The sequence below is a fragment of the Hemicordylus capensis genome, chromosome 4, assembly GCF_027244095.1.
Source record: "Hemicordylus capensis ecotype Gifberg chromosome 4, rHemCap1.1.pri, whole genome shotgun sequence".
Lineage (NCBI taxonomy): Eukaryota > Metazoa > Chordata > Lepidosauria > Squamata > Cordylidae > Hemicordylus > Hemicordylus capensis.
The window spans coordinates 34611842-34639482 of NC_069660.1; the positions used below are offsets into that span (position 1 = coordinate 34611842).

A 27641-nucleotide genomic window follows, 5' to 3' on the forward strand; every position below is an offset into this window, starting at 1 on the left:
GTTTTAATGTTTTAATTTTTGTTTCAGTCTGTGTTGTTTTATTGTGCACCACTGAGAGACATGAGTTTTGGGTGGTATATAAATGTGCTAAATAAATAAATTCTCTAAGATTCCATTGGGGCAACAGTGAAGCCCAGTGAAGGCCTGGACTGGGTTGTACTCTAGAACCCAGAGTCCTTTGCAATGTGCAGGCATTCCTCGGTAGACAATTCATTATACAATTCATTATTCAATGAATTGTCTACCAAGGAATGCCTGCACATTGCAAAGGACTCTGGGTTCACACCCAGTGCAGTATACACCCAGTGCAGGCCTACTGGGCTTCACTGTTGCCCCAATGGAGCAACGTTGAAGAGCCCCCTGAAGGTAGAAAGTTTGAAAAGCATTGTAAGGAAATGCAGTGGGTCTAGATGGAATCACAGCAGCTTCTAGCCAGCTCGCCTCTTTGAACTTACTTTCCTTCGGATCCGTAACTGTTCATACTCTCTTCAATGGATTCATGGCTGGCTTGTCGGATAGTTCGGCTTGGCATTTCAACAGCCAAACCAGTTTCTGTGCTCCGCTGGATAGCACCTTTGAGTTTCCGACCATCTCCTTCTAAAGCAAAGAGGGAGAGAGGGAAATAGAGAGGGAAAGAGAGGAAAGGAGAGGGAGGGAGAAAAGAATAGAGAGAGATCAGGCATTTAGATAGCACGTGAATGTATAGCAATGAAATAGGACACACAAATCGCATAACACAGAGATTCGTTCTTGGACATTTGGAAGCTAGAACAGCAAAACCTGGAAACCAGGAGCCATTCACACTTTCTGCTGTGGAAGGAAGGGGGCTGACATGAATCAAATTTTCTGGGGATTGTGTTTGGGACGATATGCAAGCAAAATATTTATTTCATAAGAACAGCCCTACTGGATCCGGATCAGGCCCAAGGCCTATCTAGTTCATTGTCCCGTATAACATAGTGGCCTGCAAGATGCCTCTGAGAAGCCCACAAGCAAGAGGTGAATGCATGCCCTCTCTCTTGTTGTTACTCCCCTGCAACTGGTATTTAGAGGCATCTTGCCTCTGAGGCTGGAGGTGTCTATAGCCACGAGACCAGCAGCCACTAATAGACCTGTCCTCCATGAATTTGTTCTAGCCCTTTTTAAAGCCATCCAAGCGAGTAGCCATCACCACATCCCATGACAGAGAATTCCATAGATTAATTATGTGCTGTATGAAAAAGTACTTCCTTTTGTTGGCTCTAAATTCCCCGGCCTTCAGTTTCATGGGATGATCCCTGGTTCTAGTGTTGTGAGAGAGGGATAAATATTTTCCTTTGTCCACTCTCTCTACTCTATGCATAATTTTATACACCTCATCCATTATACACCTCTGTCATGTCTCCCAGTAGTCACCTCTTTTCCAAACTAAAACACCCCAGATGCTGTAGCCTTGCCTCATAAGGAAGGTGCTCTAGGCCACTGATCATCTTGTTTGCCCTCTTCTGCACCTTTTCCAGTTCTAAATGTCTTTCATAAGATGCGATGGCCAGAACTGTAGGCAATACTCCAAATCTTTTTATATTTATAAATTTGAAATATTTGTATGCCCTTCCCCTCCAGTCAAAGGCGGATTACCACAGAGGCAATAGAGGCATTTGCCTATGGTGGCAAATCTTGGAGGAGGAGCAAGTTAAATCTTTTCCCTTTTTTTACTTTTCTTTTTAAGTTTTAAAACTGCCGCTGTGTGACAGCAAGAGCTCCTAATGGGCCCTCCCACCTCCCAAATTCTGTCGGGCAGGCTAGGCTATGGCAGTGAGAGACCTCCTCACATGGGCCCACCTTCTTCCCAAATAACAGAAGTCGGACCGATTTCGGCTCTCTGTGCACACACACATGCTTTCTGGTGTGATTTCCTTGCTTTCAGGCAGCCAGGACTGGCAGAGAGAGAGAGAGAGTGACACAAATATCGTCCCATCTCGTTCCCTGCTGGCAAACATGATTTTCCTACTGGCAGATAGTGTCTCATGAAACCCAAGTGTGGTTTCCCTACTGGAAGTTACCGTCCTATGTTTTTGTATGTGTCTCTGGAATAACTATCACCCTTGGTTCTGTACTCGCCACCCCTGAAGTACGTGAGAATAACTGACCCACACATAAGCATAGGTCTATATGGGCACCCTAACTACTCTGTTTGTCGTTAAAACATCTCATCTGCTTTGATTTGAAAGGCGTAGGTGCAGATTACACTGTAATACTTTCGAACTGCAGAGACAGGTCCACATTCCTGCACCAGCCTTCTGCTTAGGAAACTCCTGGCAGGACTGTGGGAGGGGTGGGATAACAGGCAGCATGTGTATGTGGTGGGGGATAAGTTAGGATGTTTTTCAGCTGTTGTGAGCGGGCAGTGTCTGGGGGTGGGGTGAAGCAGGAGTGGACCTAGAAGCCATGCTAAAAAGGACTGGAGTGGCAGGGGCAACCCCAGGAGGGGGCCCCAGAACAGGCAGCATGCCAGCCATGGGAGGGGAATAAGTGATCTTGCATGGAGAGCAACTTTCTTCTCTCCTCCTGTTTTCTGTTCCAGGGGAGCTGTGGGGGGAAGTCCTGTGAGTCTGGGGTCAGGCTTACAGGAGTCTTGGATTTTCCACTCGTTGGAGTTGGATTTTCCACTCCTCCCTCCTTCCTTCTAAAGCTCCCAAAATAGTAGTGGCCAGGAAGCGGGGGGGGGGAATATTTTGCCTGAGGAGGGTAGGCTGGGGGGCAGCATGAAAGAAAGCTCTGCTTAGGCCTTAAACTTGGCCCTGTGAAAAGAAGTCTGGAGGACACTTTCCCAAAGCTCAGGATTTACTTGCTTGCTCTGCAGCTGGCAAGATATAAAGATTCCCCAGACTTCGCAGGGAGGAGGCATGTTATTATGGTGTTGCTAATTCTCTGCGCAGATATGGATTTCTCTAGCATTGAGTGTAGACCTTTCCTCCCCTTGTATGTATTTCCAGACTTGGTTGTTTTGGAAAGCCACACGACGGGGCAGCTGATGTTCATATCCAACGATGACCACACAACATGGACATGCAGGCGCAGTGGGGGCATTGTGCGCATGTGCGCAGAGGGCCAAAATCAGCCCAACCTTTGTCATTTGGGAGGAAGGCGGGCCCGTGCAAGGAGGTCTCGCCCATGCCACCCACACCCAGCTGCATCTGCGCCTGGCCCGACAGGATTTGGGAGGTGGGTGCCTACTACTAGTAGCTCTCGCCACTGTCCCTGCTGTACTGCAGCCGTGCAGCAGCAGTTTTTAAAAGTTAAAAAGGAAATTTAACTCTCGCCACCCAGCAGCAAAGCTTAATCCACCCTGCCTCCAGCACAACACTGCTCAGGACAGCTCACAAAGATAATACAACAATGAAACAAATCTGACAATATAAAATTAGTAACAGTCAGTTAAAAATTCAGTATGTGTTCTGCCACTGAGCTGCGGGTCGGACCCTCTGTACTCAGAAGACTGCTCCACCAAAAGCATATTTTGCTATCCCCGAAGGATGCTTCCACTACAGTATTCTAATAAAGCAAAAAGCCACCGAGACTCTCCAAATGCTCATTCAATTAAAATTGTGGTCACAGGGAAACTAATTGTCACTTTGCCATAGTCATGTCTGCCAATTCAATATTCTGTTTTGTAATTTTGCATTAGCTCTAATATTATCACATTGTGGTAAAAAGCGGGGACTAGGGGGAACCATCAGCAGGTTATCTGAGTAGCTGTAGAACTCTACTGGAAACCATGAATGAAAGAAGATAACCGTCTAACAATAAAGGAATTTCAAAATGGCCTGGCCATAGTTCCTTGTTCACTAGGGTTCTTTAGCACTGCTGAGGCAATTCTTCTTCCCCAGTCAGAATTAAAATGTTTCCCCTGGAAATAGAATTAAAATGATTTACATTCTTCATGGTGCTTAATATGACTATATAATATTATCCACCACTGCCCATCCATATGTGCTATTTATCAAATGATAAATATATCATCATAGTGTGTGTGTGTGTGTTTATATATTTTATAAACATATAAAATATACATATGTATATGTTTATAAACAGGCACTGCTGCATCTTCCTAATGCAAGTTGTGAAAACTCAACTTACGCAAATGCTGAAATGTGTGATTGCACAGTCATTGGAAATAATGGCCGTGTGATCACACAAGTCCCTCATGCAATTTTGGCATTTCTGCAAGTGTGCATTTTTGCAGCTTGCATAGGAGGACACAGCAGCACCCATGTTGCATGAAAAGCATGTGGCTGTTTGTGCAGTATGTCAGCCACCATCACCTGGATTATCTAGAAGGACTGAATGATCAAAGAATGGCCATTTCAGAGAAAAGGATTAGTATGGAAGCAACTTTTATTGACTAAATGACTAAATTCTATAGTGAGCATTTGTAGGAAGAATCCTGTTCCCTTGCTGTGCCAAACCGCAATCCAAGCAGTGGAATAATGTGATGCCACAGATTCTTCTTCCTGAAAGGCTAGCCTTCAAAAGCCTGCCCTCTTAAATTAACAGTTTCTATTTTCATCATCCGCTCTCGCAGTCCATGTTTCTTAGAATAAATTATGTTATATAATGAATATATAATAGCACCTTTACCACTAATTGCTTTGGACTACATCGGGAAGCTAAGATGTTTCAGCTGACATGCAATACTTAAACCATAATGCTGACAAAAGCCTGAAAAATTCTTTTAATGAATTAACATGCTGAATTTCCTTCAAAATGTGCCCTGCCAGAAGCCCACACTAATCTTATTTATTTATTTTTCTAGGGACAGATGCCTACAGTAGGCACGTCTCACAGATGAGACAATTGCCTTGGCATTGACACTGCAGTAGGATCTGACCCCATGGTCATCACCAACTTATCACTGGACCATTTTGAGAGGGGCAGGGATGCAGCTAAGTTTGAAAACAGGAGGGGATAAATGTCTCTGGACCTCTGAGGAAGAGGGGAGGGCACCAGTTGTGTGACAGCTTTCTCTTTCTCCTCCTCTTCCTGCCTTTCAAAAGAAGGCAGGGTGGTGGGAGGACAAGGGCCCATCTTTGCTTTCTTGTCCAAGGGTCCACTCTAACCTTATTATGCCCCTGGAGAGGGGAGAGGAAGAAGACGTATCAGCCCTCCTCACAATTGGTCTGCTGCCAAACCTTCCCCTATATTTCCTTCTCCTTATGTGTAGTGGCTGGAGGTGGAAATTCTGTTCATGTGCCTTTCTGTGACCACCTCTATTTATTATTTATTATGATGATTTATTCATTACATTTATAAACTGCCCCATCCAAAGGCTCTGGGCAGTGCGCAACAAATTTAAAAAGACATAAAAACATATACCGTTTAAGACACAGTGCTAAAAACAATATTTTTAAAAAGAAAATTAAAAACCATTTAAAACTAATTAAAATACTTTAAAAAAACAATTAAAAAACCATGGAAGGCCAGGCCAAACAAATAAGTTTTTAGGGCTTTCTTAAAGGCCAACAGTGAGCCTAAACTGTGGATATCTGCTGGAAATGCATTCCATAGTCCAGGAGCAGCTACAGAAAAGGCCTGGTTCCGAGTCGCCACCAGACGTACCGGTGATAACTAGAGTCGGACCTCTCCAGATGACCTCAATGTGCGATGGGGATCATACCGAAGAAGGTGCTCTCTAAGGTAGCCCAGACCCAAGCCATTCAGAACTTTAACGGATTAGCCAGCACTTTGTATTTCACCCAGAAAGATATTGGCAGCCAGTGCAACTGTTTTAAAACAATCATAATATGGTCTCTCTGGGTTACCCCAGAGACCCATCTGGTTTCCGCATTTTGAACTAACTGAAGTTTCTGAACTATGTACAAAGGCAGCCCCATGTAGAGCGCATTGCAATAGTCAAGCCTGAAGGTTACCAGCTGATGCACCACTATTTTGAGATCGTTCTCTTCAAGGAATCGATGCAGCTATTGAATCAGCCGAAGTTGATAGAAAGCGCTCCTGGCCATAGACTCCACCTGAGGTGCCAGGGTGAAGCCTGGATCCAAGAGCATTCCCAAGCTGCATACCTGTTCCTTCTGGAGGAGTGTAACCCCATCCAGCACAGGAAGATCTAACTCATCCCTAAAATTCTGATTCCCCACAATGAGCACCTCCGTCTTGCTTGGATTCAGCTTCAATTTGTTATCCCTCATCCAGCCCATTACTGCCCATATGCAGGCATTTAGGGAGTGAATGCCATTTCCTGATGATGATGATGATGATGATGAGGAGGAGGAGGAGGAGGAGGAGGAGGAGGAGGAGGAGGAATTGATTTGGGTGTCATCAGCATACTCTGCCCAGGGCCAGAATAAGGTTATGTGGGGACTGTGGCTAATGGGAGAAAGGGGTCAGAATGGAAGGTCTAAATTTTCAGAATGGTGGGTCTAAGGACACCTTCTAAGCCTCATGGCTCTTAATGTGGCTCTGCCTCTACCCCTGTTGCCTTATTAAGTGAAGGAACACCGAGGAAAGGCATAGAGTTACCCCGGCTAACTTGGCAAAGAGGCACCTTTGAACGTGGTGATTCTCTTTATTTAACAGGGGGAGAGTAACTGGCCATATCCCTTCCCAGCACAGTAACTCCAGTGACTGTTGCTGGTGTGTATTTTATGTTTCTTTTTAGATTGTGAGTCCTTTGGGGACAGGGATCCATCTTATTTATTTATTTATTATATCTCTGTGTAAACCGCCCTGAGCTATTTTTGGAAGGGTGGTATAGAAATTGAATTAATAATAATAATAATAATAATAATAATAATAATAATAATAATACGCACCATGGGTGCAGTTCCAAAAGACCTTGAAGAGCACCTCAGCACCATAGGGGCCACAGAAATCACCATCAGCCAATTACAAAAAGCAACTTTACTGGGAACAGCCTATATTCTGAGATGATATCTATAACAACAGCAACAACATTGACAATAAATTTCAGCCATCCCAGGTCCTTGAGAAGGACTCGATGTCTGGATAAAACAAACCAGTCAATAACATGAGTCTGACTGTGTAAATAAATAATAATAAAGGGATAGGATAATGAATGAGATGCATTCCTCTCCGTATGTTTTCCCTCTTTTCTTTCCTGGTAGCGGGGTGGAAGAGAAAGGTGAATGCTGACCAAGATAATTCTTTTTTTCTTCTTCATGCAGTGCCCTCTCTCCTCTCTCAGGATTTCAGAGCAAATCCTGTTTAACCAGCATTTAACCAGGATAGATAACCAGGATTGGCTAACCAACATTTAACCAGGATACATAACCAGGATCAAATCCTGGTTATCTACCCTGGTTGAATGCTAGTTAATCAGAGTAGTTTGACCAGGATTACCCTGAAATTCTGGGTTCACACAATCAGCTCTATTAGGCTCCATAATCCTTATTAACCTTTTAACCAGGATCCTTGTGATTGTGTGAATCCGCCTATATCAATTCTGTATATAGATTTTTCAATTTTATATAGATGTTCAAAGTACACCAAAACAGATTATGATTTTGTAACTCAATACAGTACTATCCTAGCTTTACATAAATGACGGTCTTCCCAGACAATTCAGTAAAATGCACAAATATTGTCCATACTTTGCATGGAATCTAGCATCACCCCTCCAGCAGTATTTCCTCTGATGAGATATTGCATTTTCCCAGCACCCAAACTGCAATCCTGTGCTGCTGGGGAACAGTGATTCTTCCCTCGCCTTAGAACAGGGCTGCACAACTTCGGCCCTCCAGCTGTTTTTGGAGTCAACTCCCATAAAACTCATCCACAGTGGCCAATAGTCAGGGATTATGGGAGGTGTAGGCCAACATCTGTAAAAGAGCCAAAGTTCTGCACCCTTCTCTAGAGCATCCTTTGTTCTTGCAATTGCTGCAGATGGCATGCAGTTGTGCAAGCATCACTGACACCTATTGGACGATGGCTATATTATCACATAATACATCCTCTTCCCTCTCCCTCATCCAAGCCAGTGCTCAAGTCATGCACAGTGCTGGCAATGTGGGGAGCAGCATGTGGGTTCATGCACTGCTTCCCAGATTGTCAGTGCCACCCAAGGTCCCAGAAGTAGGGATGTGCACAAACCGGTTCAGCGACCCTTTTACGGACCGCCAAATCAGTTCAGAGGTCCAGTGTTTGGACGGTTCAGCGGTGGGAGGGGTTACCTTTAAGGAGCAGGGAGGGTGGCCTCCCCCCCACTGTGTTTCCCCCTCCAGCACTGTTGCCAAAACCACTGGCGCAAAGCTGCTGCATACCTCCTTGCAGCCCCAATCAGCGTCGTACCGGAAGTGGCTGGTGCATGTGCAGTCACGGACTGCATGCTGTATGTCATGGACATAATGCGGCAGTACTGGAGGTGGCCAGTGCATGTGTGGTCACAGATTGCACACTGTATGCCACAGATATACAGCTATATGCTGCTGTATGTCACAGACATACAACAGCAGCTCCATGCCAGCAGTTTTGGTGACAGCATCAGCGGGGGAAACGTGGCTCGGGGGGGGGGGGGCGGGTAAGGGCACCCTCCCTGCTCCTTAAAGGTAACCCCCCCACCCAATGCCAAACCATCTGAATGCCGGTTTGTGCACATCCCTACCCAGAAGACAAAGGTATGGCCTGGACGAGCTGCTATTGCTGCAGCATCTCATTTTGCCGTGGCTCCTTCTCCCACCTCCAGCCAGATGGGAAGCAGAGAAGAGCAGGCTGAGAAGGAGGAACTGCTGAAGAGCAGGGCTAGTTCTGGCCTTCCTCTGAATTATATCATATCATGTCATATCATATTTGTACACCACCCCAAACATCCATCTTTGGGCGGTTTACAGCAAAATAAAACAAATCAAAACCTTAAAACAATTTAAAGCCACTTTAATAAAAAACAATGTATTACAGAGCAGCGCTGTTTCGTCAGGCACTACAATTGCTCCTGATTTCAGCCCCCACAGCACCAAAGGGTCCCTTCCTTCGGCAATCTGTGTCAGCCAATCCCTTAATCAGAACAGACGGATCCTGCTCCTCAGCCATGCCAAAGAAGGCATCTTGTGACGACTTCCCAAAATGGACGGCAGGCAGATTTGCAGTTCTGTCATGTCACCCCAGCTGTCTGCTTGAATTTGTGTCTGGTGCCATGGAAGGACATGAAGAGAAAGATGACGGCAGTTTGCAAAGCGCTTTTGCTACTGTCTCATGGCTTTTGAAGCCATCACTCAGAATGCAAAAAAAAAAAAAAAAAAAAAACCCCAAAAAACCCCTAAGAAACTGTCCCCTGAAGACCTTTCTTTACAGATGAAAAACCTAATGCTTTCGAATGCCCTACTGGAAAGATCTTTACTGGAAAGATCTTTATTTGCTCCCGTGTTTTGAGCACGGCATTTGGGATTTTCTGTAGCCAGCCTGTGCAACATAATGTTGGCTCAGGTTAGAGATCTGCAGTGACAACAGGTATGGTGTAACTTTAACGGACCATGTGTGTTCCATGCACTCATGAGCCTGCCATACAGCAATCTGAACATACGAAGCTGCCTTGTACAAAGTCAGACTATTGGTCTATCCAAATGAGTACTCTATACACTCACTGGCAACACCTCCCCAGGGTTTCAGACCTGGAAATTCCTGGGATTGAATCAGGAACCTTCTCCATGCAAACCATATTCTCTACCACCAAAATACTACCCGTGATCTGACACCTGACACAGAATATGGGATGTTCAGAATCTCAGTTTAAAGAAACAGAACTGGTTTCTAGACTCATAGTTGTAGAGGAAACCCTGAAAACATATAATGGATGTACATATGTCAGATGTTTTCACACGGATGTATAGTGTACACAGGTACAGATCTGTACACAGGTACAGTTATTCATGTTATTATGTTTAATGCAGGCACAGCAGTACACTTTCTACCAGTACCATGCATTTGAGGGGCCGGTACCTAGGTTCACTTTTTAAATGAATGCAGGAGCAATTATTAACAACAACAAAAATGTATGACCGTACAGACATCTGTACACTTACACAAGATATTGAGCCTCTTCTCATGACCATAGATTCCTGGGTAGGAGTGGGTTAATCCAAGAATCTGTGGTCATCTGGGCACTGGGAGTCCTCTTGACCTAGCAGTTCTGAACCTGGGTAGCCCAGATCCGCTACCCAAGGTGAAAAAGTGAAGTAGGATGGAAATGGAGCTGTCTTACCTTTTTATTTGAGTCATCTATGTCACTGCTGCCACATTTTAAACAGCTCCAGGGCAGTGCCATGTTTATCACAGAGTCATGTGGCAAGCAGGGCCAGGAAGAGGATAGCTGAACTGTTGTTGTTCTGAGGGCTGCTTCTCCACTGCTCATGCATTGCATTGTGCAATACTGGAAAACCCAGTTACAGGTTTTCTTTCTTCCTGGAGAGCACAGCACAGCAGCCCAATCACACAGGGGTTGGGTAAGTAAACCCAAATGTGGGGTTGGGTTATCTGGGAGGTATGGGGTATATGCAGGCTTCCCCTCCAGCCCACCCCCGCATATGGCCATGTGAAAGAGCTCATTGTCTGAACAGAATTATTGTTCGTATCTGAAGATTCCCCAGAAACCAGAGGAAGGATGGAAAGGTCATAGAGAATAGGAAGCTGTCTTATACTGAGTCAGAACACTGGTCAATCTAGCTCAGTATTATCTACACAGACTGGCAGCGGCTTCTCCAAGGTTGCAGGCAGGAGTCTCTCTCAGCCCTCTCTTGAAGATGCCAGGGAGGGAACTTGGAACCTTCTGCATGCACAGATGCAGGTACTCTTCTCAGAGTGGCCTCATCCCCTAAGGGGAATATCTTACAGTGCTCACACATGGAACCTCCCATTCAAATTCAAATGAGAGCAGACCCTACTTAGCAAAGGGGACAATTAATGCTTGCTGTGGCCCAGCCAGGAAATGCTTGATTAACAAGCAGAAGGTTGCCAGTTTGAATCCCCACCGGAATGATATTGGGCAGCAGCAGTATAGGAAGATGATGAAAGGCATCATTTCATACTACACATGAAGAAGCAATAGTAAACCACTCCTGTATTCTACCAAAAGAAAACCACAGGGCTCTGTGGGCACCAGGTGTCGAAATCAACTTGATGGCACATTTTACCTTTACGTTTACCACAAGACCAGCTCTCATTCCAAAGGAGAAGAGAGCTCTTTCAAAGATGAGATAAAGCACAAATGTCAATTCTTTATATCCTTTCTTATTTAGGATTCACACCTTTTCATAATGTTCATGTTTCAGGACTTCTGTCCATAATATATTCTGTGCAAAGAAAACCCCCAACCTTGAAGTACTAAGATATCTGAGCCCTGCTTTCTGCACCACTACCATCAGACATTGTTGGGTGGGCATGAGAGACAGAGTGATAATCTAGATGGACCTAGATTATGGAATGCCCTTCCAGGGGATATCTACTACAGTAATTACTTATTTTCTGCAAGGCATTCAACTTAGTTATTTCAACAGGCATTTTACTGATGATCTAAAATTGTCCTATCGTGACATTGTTTTTATGTTGCTGCTGATTTGACTGTTTTAATGTTGTGGTGGTGTTATTTTATAAGCCACTTTTGTTATTATAGCAGAATAACAGAAAAGATTCTGTGAAGTAAGCGAGCAGAAAACTTATATATATGGCATTAAAATGGGGGGGGGGAGAAAATGAAATGAAAAATAATGAGGAATAAAGGAATAAAGTAATAACGAATTACTTTAATAAATTAATAAAGTAATTACTTTATTATCTATATATTTAATTCTCTAAGGCATACCTGTGGCTAATCCCATGTGTGGCAGCTTTCGCGAGAGTTCAGAAAGCTGCCAGATAGCCACAGGATGAGTGGGAGGTAGGAAAATGGTGGCTGCAGCTGGTGAAGAAAACGCCAGCCGGCTGGCTAGAAAGCAGCGGGTGGTGGGTGGTGGGGAGAAATGGGCAGGGGGAGAAGAAGCCGGCACCCGGCTGGCCAGAAAGCGGTGGATGGGCCAGCCAGCCAGAAATGGGGGGGGGGCAGCAGGAGGGAGAAGAAGCCCGCCCGCCTACCCGCAAGAAAGCAAGCGGGGGAGAAGCTGGTGCCCGGTCAGCCAGAAAGCGGCGGGGGGAGGACAAGAAAAAGGTGGTGTGCGGGCCGGCAGGGGAAGAAGGTGGCGGATGGGTGGTCTGCTCTGCTCCCAGCCCAGCTAGTTTTCATTAATGAAGTAATGAAAAATAGCAAGGACACTTTCTAAAAAAAAAACCCCAGCCTAATATGAACAAATTGTTTCGCAGAAATATAAAGCATTGTATCATTTTGTAGGTCAAACCTACTGTGAAAACTAGAATTGCTGGTTAGAAAATGAAGGGGATAGGATGATCCTTAGACATGAATGACAGTTTTCTAACTAACTTCATGATCAACCTTTTTAGAGTCCCCTTGGGACCCCCACCAATAAAGTGCAGGGTCTAAGGAGAAAACTAGATATGCCATTATCTAGTTTGAATTTTTAAAAAAAACACTTTTTAAAAGAAGTCATGTGGAGACATTTCCAGACACTGGTGGTGATGACAATTACCTTAAAGCAAAAGAATCACCTGCAATGTATTTTTCACCAAAGCAAAGCATTAATTTTGAAATATATAAAGCCATATATATATTATATTGATTTATATATAACTGAGTTGTTATTTGAAATATATGAATCAATATTCTGTCAGGCATTACAGAAGCAAGGAGAATGAACAGATGATGTCATGCACATTTATCTGTGGCTTGTGAATTCAGTAACATAAATAGATAAAGTAAAGTTGTGCCATCAAGTTGGTGTCAACTCCTGGTGACCACAGAGCCATGTGGTGTTTTTTTGGTAGAATACAGGAGGGGTTTACCATTGCCATCTCCCACACAGTATGAAAGGATGCCTAAAAGAGATGCCAGCCCAAATATTCCAAGGATGTATTCGTCCTTCCTCAGAAGAAAAACACGGAGAGATCCAAACTTATTACTTCCTAAAAGCTTCCTAAAAATGTGTTACTTCCTAAATTCTTACTTGAGCATGTTGGACTAAGACTGAGGAGACCTGAGTTCATATCCCTATTCAGCCACAAAACTCATTGGGTGATTCTGGGCCATTCACTTATCTCTCAGCCTAACCTATCTCACAGAGTTGCTGCAAAGCTAAACATAAACTATGTACACCTCTCTGGGTACCTCAGAGGAACAGCAGGAAACAAATGTAAAAATAAATAAATAAACAAGCAAGTCCAGCTGATGGAAGCTCACAGTACTGTCAGTATGCATGCAATTGTACTAATACTAATAACAACTTGATTTGTTAGCATAATAAATTGTTCTCTGGGTGGCTCACAACACCGCATTAAAATACTGAGTAAAACACATAGACATGAAATCACATTTAAAAAATACAAAATACAGTACAAAACAATTTTAAAACTTTTTAAAAAGTCAGTTATAAAAATCAAAATTAAAAAATAAATTTAAAAGGCCTAAGTGAACAGGAAGGTCTTTACCAGGCATCTAAAAGAACCGTGACGATGCCGGGCGAATCTCACTGGGGAGGCTGTTCCATAAATGGGGTGACACCACCAAAAAAAAAAAAAAGTAGCTCCATCTTATTTTGATTCAGTCTCAGTATGTTATCCCTCATCTTGCCCATAGAATAAGCATAAGAATGTTCACATCAAGCTCCACATAGACAGTATTGTGAAGCCTGTAGTTTCCCCACACAAATGCATTCATGTCCATGTATGAAAATAAGTAGTAATAGAACCAGTACACTAAGAAAGACTTGATAACAAGAAGGGAGAAGACTCTTTCTCATGGGTCTCACCTACGGGGGTTGCTGCCGAGCCCAAACAGGAAAAATCAGACTGTGGGTGAATTTGTGTCTGCCCAACCAAACCATAAAACAAGCAGGCCAATCATATTCACTGTAGATGACATTATTTCAGACATCAACAGAGCAAAGGTATTTTCTAAGCTCAACCTTACTGTCAAATCACTAACTAGAACTTCTCTCAGAATGTAGATATATCTTCATATACCGTGACTTGACTACTGCAATGCACTCTAGGTGGGGCTGCCTTTGTACATAATCCGGAAACTGCAGTTGGTCCAGAATGTGGCAGCCAAGTTGGTCTCTGGGTCATCTCGGAGAGACCATATCACTCCTATCTTAAAAGATCGACACTGGTTGCCAATACGTTTCTAGGCAAAATACAAGGTCTTGGTTATAACCTATAAAGCCCTAAACAGCTTGGGCCCTGGGTATTTAAGAGAATGTCTTCTTCTCTATGAACCACACCGCCCATTGAGTTCATCAGGAGAGGTTTGTCTGTAGTTGCCACCGGCTCATCTGGTGGCTACTCGGGGACAGACCTTCTCCATTGCTGCCCAGAGGCTTTGGATCCCACTCCTCTGTTGCCAGATTTGGCTTTTTAAAAGCCAAATTTTGGGTTATAGCCCATTTGACTCACGGGTATACCCCTTAGGTTCTGGCCACCCCACTCCCTGCTGAAATAAGAGCCTCCCCCACTCTTACAAATTTTTAAAAGGCAGTCAAGACGCATTTGTTCACCCAGGCATTTAATTAGATACTGTTTTAATAGTTTGATGGTTTTTAATAGTTTTAACGTTGTTTTAAATTTTAAATTGTTGTAATGTTTTAACCTTTTTATTTGTTGTTTTTATTGTCTTGTTGTAAACCACCCAGAGAGACTTGCACTTTGGGTGGTATACAAATATGTTAAATAAAATAAATATCACCACATTCATAAACTCATGTTGGTCTTCAACACTACAAACTGCTAATGTCTGGATTTCTTCTGCTGCTGAAAGCCTTTTTGAACTAATGGGGCTGCTAAACCTCAGTGATGACTTTGCTATGAACCCCATTGCCTGTTGAGATCATCTGGGGAGGTTCGTCTATGGCAGGCCTGCTCAACTTTGGCCCTCTGCCGTCCTGCAGATGTTGGCCTACAACTCCCATATTCCTTGGCTATGGGCCACTGTAGCTGGGGATTATGGGAGTTATAAAAAACAGCGGGGGGGGGGGAAGTTGAGCAGGCCTGGTCTACAGTTACATAGGAACATAGGAAGCTTCTATACACTGAGTCAGACCATTGGTCTATCTAGGTCAGTATTGCCTTCACAGACTGGCAGCAGCTTCTCCAAGGCTGCAGGCAGGAATCTCTCTCAGCCCTATCTTGGAGAAGCCAGGGAGGGAACTTGAAACCTTCTGCTCTTCCCAGAGCGGCTCCATCCCCTGAGTGGAATATCTTACAGTGCTTACACTTCTAGTCTCCCATTCATATGCAACCAGGGTGGACCCTGCTTAGCTAAGGGGACAAGTCAAGCTTGCTACCACAAGACCAGCTCTCCTCTCCGAGCCAGAGGAGCCACTGGATCGTACGGTGGCTGCCCGGAGATGGGACTTCTTTGTTGCTGCTCCTGGATTTTGGAATGTGCTCCCTGTTGAAATAAGAGCCTCCCCATCTCTGGCAACTTTAAAAATGGCACTGAAGACGTATTTATTCACCAAGGCTTTTGATTAGATGTATAGTTTTTAATACTTTTAACGTTGGCTTTTAGATGATTTTAATATTTAAAAGATTTTAATTGTAAACTGCCCAGAGATGCGAGTTTTGGGTGTAATAGAAATGTGTTAATTAATTAATTAATTAATTAATTAATCAAATGACACTCCTGTGTTTGGAACCACTCAGAAGGAACACAAAATGATTGATTCAAAGCTTCTTAAGATTGCACTGAATTTCACACCGAGCCCTGAGAAGTGTAAATACAATAAGAGCAAACTAAACTTTTTGGAATATGTTTTCTCTGCCAATAGGTGGTGGTGGCTGACCAGCTCCAGGCAGTCTTGGAGGAAACTGATTATCTAGACCCATTTCCAACTGGCTTTAGAGCTGGCTATGGGGTTGAGACAGCCTTGGTCGGCCTGATGGATGACCTTTACCAGGGAATCGACAGAGAGAATGAGACTCTGCTGGTTCTTCTGGATCTCTCGGCGGCATTCGATACCATTAACCATGGTATCCTTCTGGGTTGCCTGGAGGAGTTGGGGATAGGGGGCACTGCCTTGCAGTGGTTCCATGTCTATCTCTCAGGTAGATTCCAGATGGTGGAGCTTGATGACAGTTTCTCCTCAAAACAGGAGCTGTTATATGGAGTCCCACAGGGCTCCATTCTGTCACCAATGCTTTTTAACATCTATATGAAACCGCTGGGTGAGGTCATCAGGAAGTTTGGTGCTGGGTGTTATCAGTATGCTGATGACACCCAAATCTACTTCTCCTTTTCATCTTCAGGAAATGGCACTCTTTCTCTAAATGCCTACCTACAGGCAGTAATGGGCTGGATGAGGGATAGCAAATTGAAGCTGAATCCAAGCAAGACGTAGGTGCTCATTGTGGGGGCTCAGAATCTGAGGGGTGAGTTAGATCTTCCTGTGCTGGATGGGGTTACACTCCCCCAGAAGGAGCAGGTGCGCAGCTTGGGAGTACTCCTGGACCCAGTCCTCATCCTGGTATTTCAGGTGGAGGACATGGCTAGGAGTGCTTTCTATCAGCTTCGGCTGATTCGACAGCTGCACGCATTCCTTGAAGAAGATGACCTCAAAACAGTGGTGCATCAGCTGGTAACCTCCTGGCTTGACTATTGCAATGCGCTCTACGTGGGGGTGCCTTTGTACGTAGTCCAGAAACTTCAGTTAGTTCAGAATGCAGCAGCCAGATTGATCTCTGGGGCAACCCAGAGAGACCATATTATGCCTGTTTTGAAACAGTTACACTGGCTGCCGATATGTTTCTGGGCAAAATACAAAGTGCTGGTTATTACCTTTAAAGCCCTGAATGGCTTGGGCCAGAGATATCTTAGAGTGCGCCTTCTTTTACATGATCCACACTGCACGTTAAGGTCATCTGAGGAGGTCCGTCTCCAGTTACTACCAGTTCGTTTGGTGGCAACTCAGAGGCGGGCCTTCTCTGTTGCTGCTCCCGGGCTGTGGAATGCACTCCCAGCAGAAATTCGCAATCTTAATTCCTTACTGACCTTCAAGAGAGCCCTTAAAACCCATCTGTTTGGCCTGGCCTTTCAGGGTTTTTAATTAGTTTTAATTGTTTTAATGCTAACCTGGTTTTCAGGGTTTTAATTGTTCTGATAGTTTAATTGTTTTTTAAGATGTTTTTAAATTGGTGTTCATATTTATATTTCTGTTTTAATTGTTATTGGTTTTGATGGTTTCTGGTTTTGATTGTAAACCGCCCTGAACCATTTCGGAAGGGTGGTATAAAAATCAAATAAATAAATAAATAAATAAAATAAAATAAAGTTTCTCCAGATCCAAAGAAAGTGGCATTTACACGGGACACTGCAGACCAACAAACTGCATCAGAACGAAGGAGCTTACCTGGCCTTATCATATATTGTGGTTATTTCATCCCCAGTCTTGCTACCACAGCCTAGTCCCTATGGGAACTAATCAGCAAGAATAAATCTTGGTCATGGACAGCTGTGCATAAAGCAGTTTTAGATCACCTGAAGGCCTCCTCCCTATTGACAGAACTATGACGTATTTCAATCCTTAGAAGAGCACTGAACTGGATGCTTACAATTACACTCTGATATATCGCCTTGGCAAGGCTGACCCTGCAGATCTTTTTTTCTAGACACCCAAGATTATTTTTCAAAGCATGCACTCAAACTTCAGTCATTCACAGAACTAGCAGAGTGCTTTTTCCTATCCCCCATGCTATTGCCAAAGCCATGACAGTACTACAAGTTTAAGAAGCCATGGATGCAGATATCTGTCTACATGTGACTGCAGTGTCTGGAATGGGCAGTGGTCTTTTTTTCTTTGAACACATAGCCCAACTTCTATGTTCGAATACCCAATAACCATCTTCTCTTTCTTTAACATTTGACAGGAACTGGTCATCTCTAATACAAATATGATTCTAAGTAAAATTAGGATTTTTCTGACCCATGGTCTATGGCAGACCTGCTCAACTTAGGTCCCCCAGGCCCCAGCTGGTTTTTGACAACAACTCCCATAATACCTACCCACATGGCTAGTAGCCATGGATTATGGAAGTTGTAGGCCAACATCTGCAGGAGGGCCAAAGCTGAGCAGCCCTGGTTTATGGGCTCCCACTCTATCTTTAGCTCATGAAGGACATCAATAAATTGTAAAGACCAAGTGACTGCTTTGAGACAAAATCTGGTTACCATCACTGGATTCAGAAATAGAACGGTGTGTATGATTCTGTCCTTTTTGTCAGTCAGTAGTGCTGGATCACACAGTGTCATCTTTACACATGATCACATTCGCTACATATTCCTGGAGGAAGGTCACTGAAGACTTTGTGACTTCCCCTCTAGTTCACATCTTCTCCTTGTTATGGATGGCTATTCCGAAGTTCCAATCATAGAAATGGCTTCTACTGCCTCAGCTGTGACTGTCATATCCCAAGCCTAGACAAAATATTTCCCATTTATGGCAAACCACAAACCGTAAAAAGTGATAATGGCGCACCATTCAATGGCACATACTTTGCAAAGTTTGCCAGTTACATTGATTTCTGTCATTGGAAAATAATGATCTTGAATCAATGGAGAAGTTCAGGGAATACTAAGGATTGCACATGGCATGAGATGCAATATCAAGCAGGAGCTGAACAGATTTTTGTCAAACTATAGAGCAATTCCACATGGTATATTTGCGATTGCACACTACAATTCCAAATGCACACTACAATTCCAGAACTACTCATAGAAAAACTCATAGCCATGGAATTCAGGAGTGAGGCAATGCAGGAAAGGAAAAAATAAAGGAGAGTGCAGAAAAATAGATAAATGTCAAGCAGCTTCTCATAAAAATAGGAGATTCTGACTTAATGAAAAATCTACAACATTGATACAAGCTTTTTCTGCCTTATCTCTTTCAACCACACAAACTTACAAGAATACAGGGGACTATGATCACAGCTGCACAAGAACATCATAGAATTACCTGAAATTATCCCACTTCAAAGAACCTTATCAAGTCCCTCTGGATGACTTAATGCTGCCTGAACAAAATACAGCTCCACCATGTACACCATCCACTTTAGACTCTGTAGCTGACATTCTGTGCAGGCTTATCTGGGCCTCAAACTCATTCCATATAAACTAGACTTGATGTGGCAGCAATGAAAGGTTCTGGTAAGGCTCGCTTTAAAAACACATTGCTTACCTAAGTTCAATAAAATCAGACTTTTACTTTGAATACTTTTCTGGTTTTCTCTGGTCCCTGAAGAACTCAAAATATCTGATAGTAAAGTTATTCACACAACTGTTTGTGCTGGGGTTGAGGAGGGCTGGGGGGAAGGCAGGATCCTACCTCCCTTCCCCCACACAATTGTTGAGGCTCCAGGTGCTGCTGGGCATCACCATCCACACACACACATGATCAGTGCTGCAGTGAGTGGTGTACCAATTCAGAGGCCAGGAGAAGGACACCTGGCCTCCATATATCCCACAATGCACCATGCGAACAGCATGGTGCATTAAAGAAATTCCTGAAGCCAGGTCGCTCCTTCCCCCAGGTTCTGTGTTTGTAATGGCTGCTGGCAGTCTGTGTGCCCACATGCATGCAGCCTCCTACCTCACTTTTAGCCCCTTTACAAAACCCAGGCTACCCAGTTGAGGAGTCAGGACTGATCCCAGCGGTTCTCATCACCCGCCCTACCAGGGCTGGCACAGCCCTACCTGGGTGGGGCTGGTTGTGAGAACAACCTCAGCATCTAACAAGCTGACTAATCAAAAACTTCCAGGTACCTCTGGTTACAACCCTTCATATGCTACTATGGATTCCTGTAGCATTTCATTCTAGAAGAACAGGGTCGATTCACACATTTTTAACACAACGATTATACAGTGAGATCACCACTAGATGATGGTTCGCACACTGAACTGGTACTTTGGATTTTATTGTATTGTTAAATTTGTATACCGCCTTTCATTAAAACAATCCCGAGGTGGTTCACACAAAAATTAAAAACAAGACTATAAAAATGACAGAATTAAAATATTAAGCTAAAATATAAAAAACAAATCTGACTAAAAAGATTTAAAATGCAAGCATAAGAACTGTACAAAATGCAAAGAAGCAGCAGTAGAGACAATCATATAAAAGCCTGGGTAAAAAGCCAAGATTTAACATGCTTTCTAAAAACTGTGGTAGAGACTGAGGAGTGAATAGCCACTGGGAGAACATTCCAGAGTCTGGGGACAGTAGCAGAGAAGTGCCCCCTGTCCCACATGCACGACAGTCGAACCTCCCTCATGGTTGGCACCTGGAGCAGAGCTCCCTCAGATGACCTCGCCAAATGGCAAGCAATCCTTGGGAGCAGGTGGTCCCTCAGGTATCCCGAGCCCAAACCATTAAGGACTTTAAAGGTCAAAACCAGCCCCTTGAATTGGACCCAGAAACACACTGGTAGCCAGTGCAACTCTTTCAAAATTGGTGTGATGTGATCCCAGTGGGCACACGCTGGTACTTTGAGTCACCACATCAGTCCACTGTCACAGGTTCTCCAGGTCATGACATGTCACAATTTGGATAGGCATAAATGCATTTATATCTAGCTCATCATGCCCAAACATCAACATGTGCTAAATGACTTATTTCTTTAAAATATATTGCCATAGCCAGCCATGGAGCTCTCACAGCAGCAATTACATATGCTTTCACTACATATTTAATGCTTGAATTTGTAATTGCTTGTGATTCCAATCTTCTGGGGACTTGCTTGCTTCTTGTTGAAGCATGCTGTAGTGTAATGATTAAAGCATGTGCAATGAGGTGGAAGCCCTCATTGCAAATCTCAGATCAGCTGTGTATGCATAAATTTGTGAGGTGCCAGTAAGTTTGAATGGTGGAAGCTGGCAGTAGGGCCAAGGCACATTACATACAGCTCGATTCGGATAATAGGCAGAATGGCAGCTTGTTTGTTTATCCAGATCAGGTGACTTAGGGAGCCAATCATGACCCTGTTAGTCTGACATCAATCCGTCATCTTTATTATGGCCCAAGACCGGCATAAGATAGAACAGTAGAGCGTGATTCATAATACTAAAAACAAATTATGGAAGCATAAAACTATATTACTATTAAATTATTACTCTAATACTGTAAAGCTATATTATATATATATTATATATTATATCCAGTAGCGTGGTGTAGTGGTTAGAGTGCTGGACTAGGACCGGGGAGACCCAAGTTCAAATCCCCATTCAGCCATGATACTAGCTGGGTGACTCTGGGCCAGTCACTTCTCTCTCAGCCTAGCCTACTTCACAGGGTTGTTGTGAAAGAGAAACTTAAGTATGTAGTATACCGCTCTGGGCTCCTTGGAAGAAGAGCGGGATATAAATGTAATAGAAAACAAAACAATAACAACAACAATAATAATACTCTAAAGCTATATAAGCTGCTACCCTTAGAAAAGGGGGTAGCTGTGAGATTATTAATTAACTGTATTTAAAAACAGTTAAGAGTCTCTACACATGATCGGTGCACAGAGCCTTACCAGGTTCTGTGGGGAGAGCGGGCTGGCCTGCTCTCCCCACAGATGATCCCCAGGCTAGCCTTGGGTAGCCATATCGGCCGCCCACATGACTACCGGCTCCATCACGGAGCTGGTAGGGATGTCAGGGATCGGGGGCTGCCCAGCCCCCGGAAGTCCCAGCCTGCCCCACGCAAGTGCTTAGGGCATGCTGGGGAGACTCCCGTGCTGGGAGGCTTGTTGTAGCCTCCCAGTCGGGGGGGGAGGGGTCTACTCATGAGTCACGATGGCATGGAGCTATGCCACGCCATCTCACGATCACACTAATGGGGTTAGCGGCATGCTTGCTCGGCTAACCTCATTGAAGGACGGGGGTACTTTGTGCAGTTTGCGGCCAGGAGCCGTGCAGCTCCCGTTGCAGCACACAACCACAGGAAAGCGGACTAGGCTCCCTTAGCCCACTTTTCTGCAGTCATGATAATCACCTCTTAGTCTGATATACTTGCTGACTTAGCATGGCTCCCTTCTCTTAGCAACTGGTCAGACAGAATCGCTGCTTTAACCAAGTCTGTATGGCTGCCTTTTGGAATCTGCTCACCTGTGCTGGACTATGTCACCAGCCCGTCAGACCTCTGGTTGCTGCCTTCAAGATGTGGCCTCCCTTTTGTCTTGGGCTAACTAGTGACCTACCTGTGGCCTCTGTGACCTTTGTGTGATATTTCTGGAAATGGACTTTTTTTTTTTTTGCCCTAATGGACTCTGCTACTTGCCTCTGGTCCTTTGGATTGACAATGGTCCCCCTGCAGATCTAAGACCTGACCTCACTGGGCCTCGACAGCTGGGATTAAACAAACTTACCCTGCAGGGTTGTAATAAGAATTACTCAGAAAATGTACCTGAAGAAATCCAAACAATTAGGGAGAACACTGTCGCCAACTTCCTGACTAATGCGCCAAAAGGAACATACATACAGTAGATGCATTCCTGCTTCAGCAGCACAGGCGCTCATGCATGGAATGGTTTTCACTGATCTCCCCTTCCTCTGGAAGCACTCTGTACAATACAAAAATATGTTTCTGGGGTTGTGCAGCCCTCAGGGACATATTTCCATTTTGCACAGAGTACTTCTGAGGAAGCGGAGATAAGTGAAAATCATTCCATGCATGAGCACCTGTGCTGCTGAAACAGGAATACATCTGCTGCATACATGCTTGCTTGCTTGCTTGCTTGCTTGCTTGCTTGCTTGCTTTTGGCTGCATGCATGTAGCATTAATTGGATGCCAGCCTATATAAATACCAACGGCATAATACAGCCAAAGCCAAGCACATGCTTAAATCTTATCCACTGAAATTAACAGATATTCTTATTTTGGCTGGATCATGCCCTAAGTATTCTTGTTTACTTTTTTCTTGATGCTGTTTCTCCACTTTGCTCTTAATTCTTTATTCTCTTGGTTCCCCAGTTCCTAATTTTAATTTCGATCTGCTGTAATTCCCTTTCAATTTTTTTTCCATTTGGGCTGCCATACTTGGGCATCCACTCTAGTGACACAGGAGGAAATTAATTTAGTGGCTTGTAGAAGTATCTCCAAATGGTGCCCTTCATATCTGCTAAATGAAGTGGTATTGATTAAGTGGTATTGATTCCAGGCTGAATACAAAGTGACCAAAATTAAATTGAATTAGCTTGCCTTCCATGGTTTCTTCTTTTGCTTTGAAGCACTTCATGCTCGCTCTCGCTCGCTCTCTCTCTCTCTCTCTCTCTCTCTCTCTCTCTCTCTCTCTCTCTCAACCTCTGTGTCAATAGAATTTAGGAGTACAGCACCAGTTAGAACTCATCAACACCAGCATCATATAACTTAACTAAGGCTGTCAACTGGCTGGAAAACATTTGGCTCATCTGGTTTTGTAGGTTCTTACAGCCCCCCACACACACCTTTTTCTATGAAACTGAGGTGAAAAAGCCAATTTGCCCATTTCCTGTTGGCCCCCTTCCTCATTCATTCATTCATTCATTCATTCATTCATTCATTCATTTTTAAAAGAGTCAGGGGTGCAGCACCATGGACAGCCCCCAAGGGAAACATCGCTCCAACACCATTAATGAGCAAACTGGGCCCTTAACTATCTCTGAGCTCAGACTATCCTCCTGGGATCTTCCTCCCCAGCTGGAGAGTGGAAACCTTAAAGAGCTAGCCTTTTGGTCTGCAGTCTGACATTCCTCATCTTCTCTACCAGATCCTGCCTAACTTGTTGTCAGCAGTAGTGTGTAATTACTGGGAGCAAAATGTGTGGGAGGGGCTGACTCTTTGGGGGCTTAGGGTCTAGCTCTGGGGACTCCAGTTCCAAGTGTAATGAACCCTGAATCTGAGGAGTCCCAGAATGAAGAGGTCATGACTCCTCAGCTGGTCACTGGGGGTCTTCAGGTGAAGTGTTCTTGACTCCTGAGCCCAACCTTGACCGAGATGACTCGCAGAATAAGGTAGGGTTGAGGGGCCCTCACCTCCAAAAAAAGCAGTATATAAATATTCATTTCATTTGAATTTGGATTCCACCAATGGAAACATCAGAAACTGCTGACCCCCTCAACACTACCTTGCCTGTGTCATCTGAGTCTGGGGATGAAGCAGAAGCATCCCAATTTCCGCCAGCAGACACCCAGCTATGCCTCTGTCAGCGCTTGAGAAACAGGATACAGCCTCTTTAAGACCACAGACAACCCAGGCTCTGTTTTTTTTTCTCCTGGTGCTGTATTTAAGGCTTCAGTTTGCCTCCAATGTTTGCTGAAGCAACTTTGTTATTGATTGTGATACCTTAGTCCTGTTCGCCAGCTCTTGTATTTCTCAGCTTCTCACTCTTTGCATGTTTTGACTTCAACCTTGCATGCTACTGATGTTCTGATCTTTAGCTCCTGACCCCTTGCTTCTTTGACTTTGACTTGCCTGTCCCGACAGACTGATTTCTGATTTTAGAATGCTTGCTGCTTGCCTGCTCCAATGGTGCCCTTCCTGCCACACCTGACCTGCCCAGGTAAGGCAAAAGGGTTCTTTCAGGCTCTGGCCCAGTGTCAGATCCTGAAACTGGGTCTAATTTTGGTCCTGCCTCTTCGGGATTGGACTCTGAAAGTCACTGCTCATTGTGGGAATCATGACAGCCAGTGGAGAGAAGAAAGATGAAGCACTGGCTGGCTGGCATCAAGGGGAGAGAAGCCTGAGTGGTAGGATAGACGTGGAGTAGGCTGATAGGCCCTGTCCTTTCACCTCACTAGCTCTACATCTGAACCCCACCCAGGTACCAAATGTTGCTTTCAAAAGCTGGCATCCCTGGATCCACCAAACCAAGATCCTTGTTGATTGGGAACCCAGCCCATGTTTAATGGTTTGATTCAAAAAACGTATCCAGTTTTTCTGATTATAGTTGAGCTTCCTGGTAATTGCGTTTTGTTTTGTTTTGCTATTTGTTTTGTGCTTTGTGTTGAGTTTGTTGGTGTTATTTTTAAATGATTTTCCCCTCCCTTATTTATTCAGATGCCGAAGGCAGAACCCCCTGTGCACAATTTGCCAGGAGGCATTTCATTACACATCCGTTCTGAGCTGAATAAAATAATCCCTTTGGTCCAAAAGACAACAGATAAAAATAGCATCTCAACAAAATGGCATGAATACCTAACACCCTGAAGCACATGCAAAGAGTACCAAACAATTTGTCTTCACTGGGTATTATTTCGCACAAGCCTTTGTTTCACTCACTTGCTTTTAAATTGCGATTTGTGTGTTTCTTAACAAGCTATGCTGTTTAGATGAGAATACAGCTATACTCATAACCTTAGCAAAGTCTCTCTCTCTCTCTCTCTCTCTCTCTCTCTCTCTATATATATATATATATATCTCTCTCTTTTTGCACCTGTTGCAAGTGACCAACCATGCAGGGCAGTGAGCAAAATTGGCTTTGTGGGCAGAGTCTCCACATCAATAGTATTGGTAGCTCCTTTCTTGTGCTGCCACTTTCTGGGGCAGTGCCATATGAGAAGATTGGGCTTGGAAGGATTTAGACTGAACAGTCTGGATTCCAGGCAGTGGGTTTGGGGGTATCAAAGAGTGATTTGGCACAGTGAAGAACATTTCCCACCCTCCTAGCCATCTCTATAACTTCATCCAAGGTCAGCTCCAATAGCCATTTTTCATGTAGTTTGGAGCAGTTCGTTCCAACAACAATCAGATCCCTGATCAGTTCTTAAGTAAAGCTGGCAAACTCACAGGTTACACTTAAGGCACACAATGCTGTGATATACTGATCAATAGATTCACCAGGCAGTTGGATCTAGAATAGAACTTCAGCAAAGTAGGTTTGAAATGATCATCTAAGGCTTGAAGAGCAGCTACATAAGAACTGGCAGGGCATCCCCTTCCAAGTTGGCAGGAAGGGCCGATGATTCTCTGGCCTTCAGGGCCCAGGCAGTGAAGCAATATAGCCTTCTGCTTTGCTGGAGTGAAATCAGGGCTCCGTATGGTGAGGAGGTAATTGCAGAAATAGGACCTCCATTGTTTCTAGGGAAGAGCAGGTTCTCCTAGGGTGGACAATAAAAATGGTGGTGGTGAGATCTGAGCCATGCTGCAGTGGGCATCCAGTGAACAACAGAGTCCAGGACTGAGAAGGGAGAAAGTACCTTCAGGGCTTGTGCAGGTCAGGAAGCTGGATAAATAATAATAATCAGCAGCAATAGTAGAAAGCAGCACAGTAATGTAGGCCCAGTGATGCAATGAGATGAGGTTGCAGGAACATCACAAGCTTTGCAGGATCACACACTTAGCTGGTTCAAAATTTCATCACCAAATGTTTTATAGCTACTTCTCTCAAAGATAGAGGAATCTTATGTAGATTTAACTAAAGGCTTATTCAGAAACAAATCAATTTTCTCCTCCTTTCCCTCCCTTTTCCTTTATGACTCCCCCCCCCCCCGAATTCTCTACAGGATCTCCACCAGTATTCCCTCTAACAGGGATTCCCAGATGTTGTTGACTACAACTCCCATAATCCCCAAGCAAAAGCCACTGCAGCTGGGGATTCTGGGAGTTATAGTCAACAACATCTGGGAATCCCTGTTAGAGGGAACACGGATTTCCACTGGGACAAACTTCTCAACAACACAACATAAAAGATTACTAGACAGAATACAACACAGGGCTTGGCCTTCCCCATTGTATGCCACTAATCAAGGGCTATTCAGATATACTCCATGTATCTGTCTAATCTGTTTCTAAAGCCATCTGGCAAGCATGTTCCACAGCCTAGGAGTGGCTACTGAGAAGGCAAAATGTTGGGCCTTTTCAGTAACTGTTCCTAGATTGTGGAACATGCTCTTGTGACATAATAACCCTGCTAACTTTGCAAAGAGGCACCTTTTAACGTGGTGATTCTCTTTATTTATCAGGGGGAGAGTAACTGGCCCTATACATCCCCAGCACAGTACCTCCAGTGACTGTTGCTGGTGTCTATCTTGTGTTTCTTTTTAGATTGTGAGCCCTTTGGGGTCAGGGATACATCTTATTTATTTGTTATTTCTCTGTGTAAACCACCCTGAGCCATTTTTGGAAGGGCGGTATAGAAATCGAATATAACAACAACAACAACAACAACAACAACAACAATAAATAGTACTTAAAGGGTTAACATGTTAAGAGGTGGAGTTAAATAATGGAAGGACCCCAGTGAGGCACTACCTTGGCGTGGTTGTGGGGCTTGCGTGCTCTGAGGAAGGTGAGAGCTATGCCAGAGGTCCAACCATACTGGACAGGTCCCACCAGAGGAGCCAGACAAAGAGTGCCTCTCCCATCAACAATATGGTGAGACGTAACTTTAATAAATCTATACCGGATCGGTCATCACCCAGGTCAACAAGGACCGCGCCAGGTGCTGGAGTCCCTGGACATCTGGTGGCAAGTGGGCAACAGGACTCAGGATCTTTAGTTGAGCAACCAGGGCTGAAGACAGCAAAGTTACTGGAAGAAACGTCGCTTAACCGAAAAAAATATACAAAAAATGCC

The 27641-nt window shown here is 44.2% G+C and overlaps 1 protein-coding gene across 2 annotated transcripts in view; it reads right to left on the minus strand.

Annotated features, from left to right (window-relative positions):
- Positions 1–27641, minus strand: part of RIMS4 (regulating synaptic membrane exocytosis 4) — a 146740-nt gene that overhangs the window by 49408 nt on the left and 69691 nt on the right. The window contains exon 2 of one of the 2 annotated variants that reach the window (XM_053250859.1): positions 456–594. In XM_053250859.1, coding sequence (XP_053106834.1) covers positions 456–594 — 139 coding nt within the window. Of the gene's footprint in view, positions 1–455; positions 598–27641 lie in introns of both variants that reach the window. The other variant, XM_053250858.1, reaches the window with a different exon arrangement.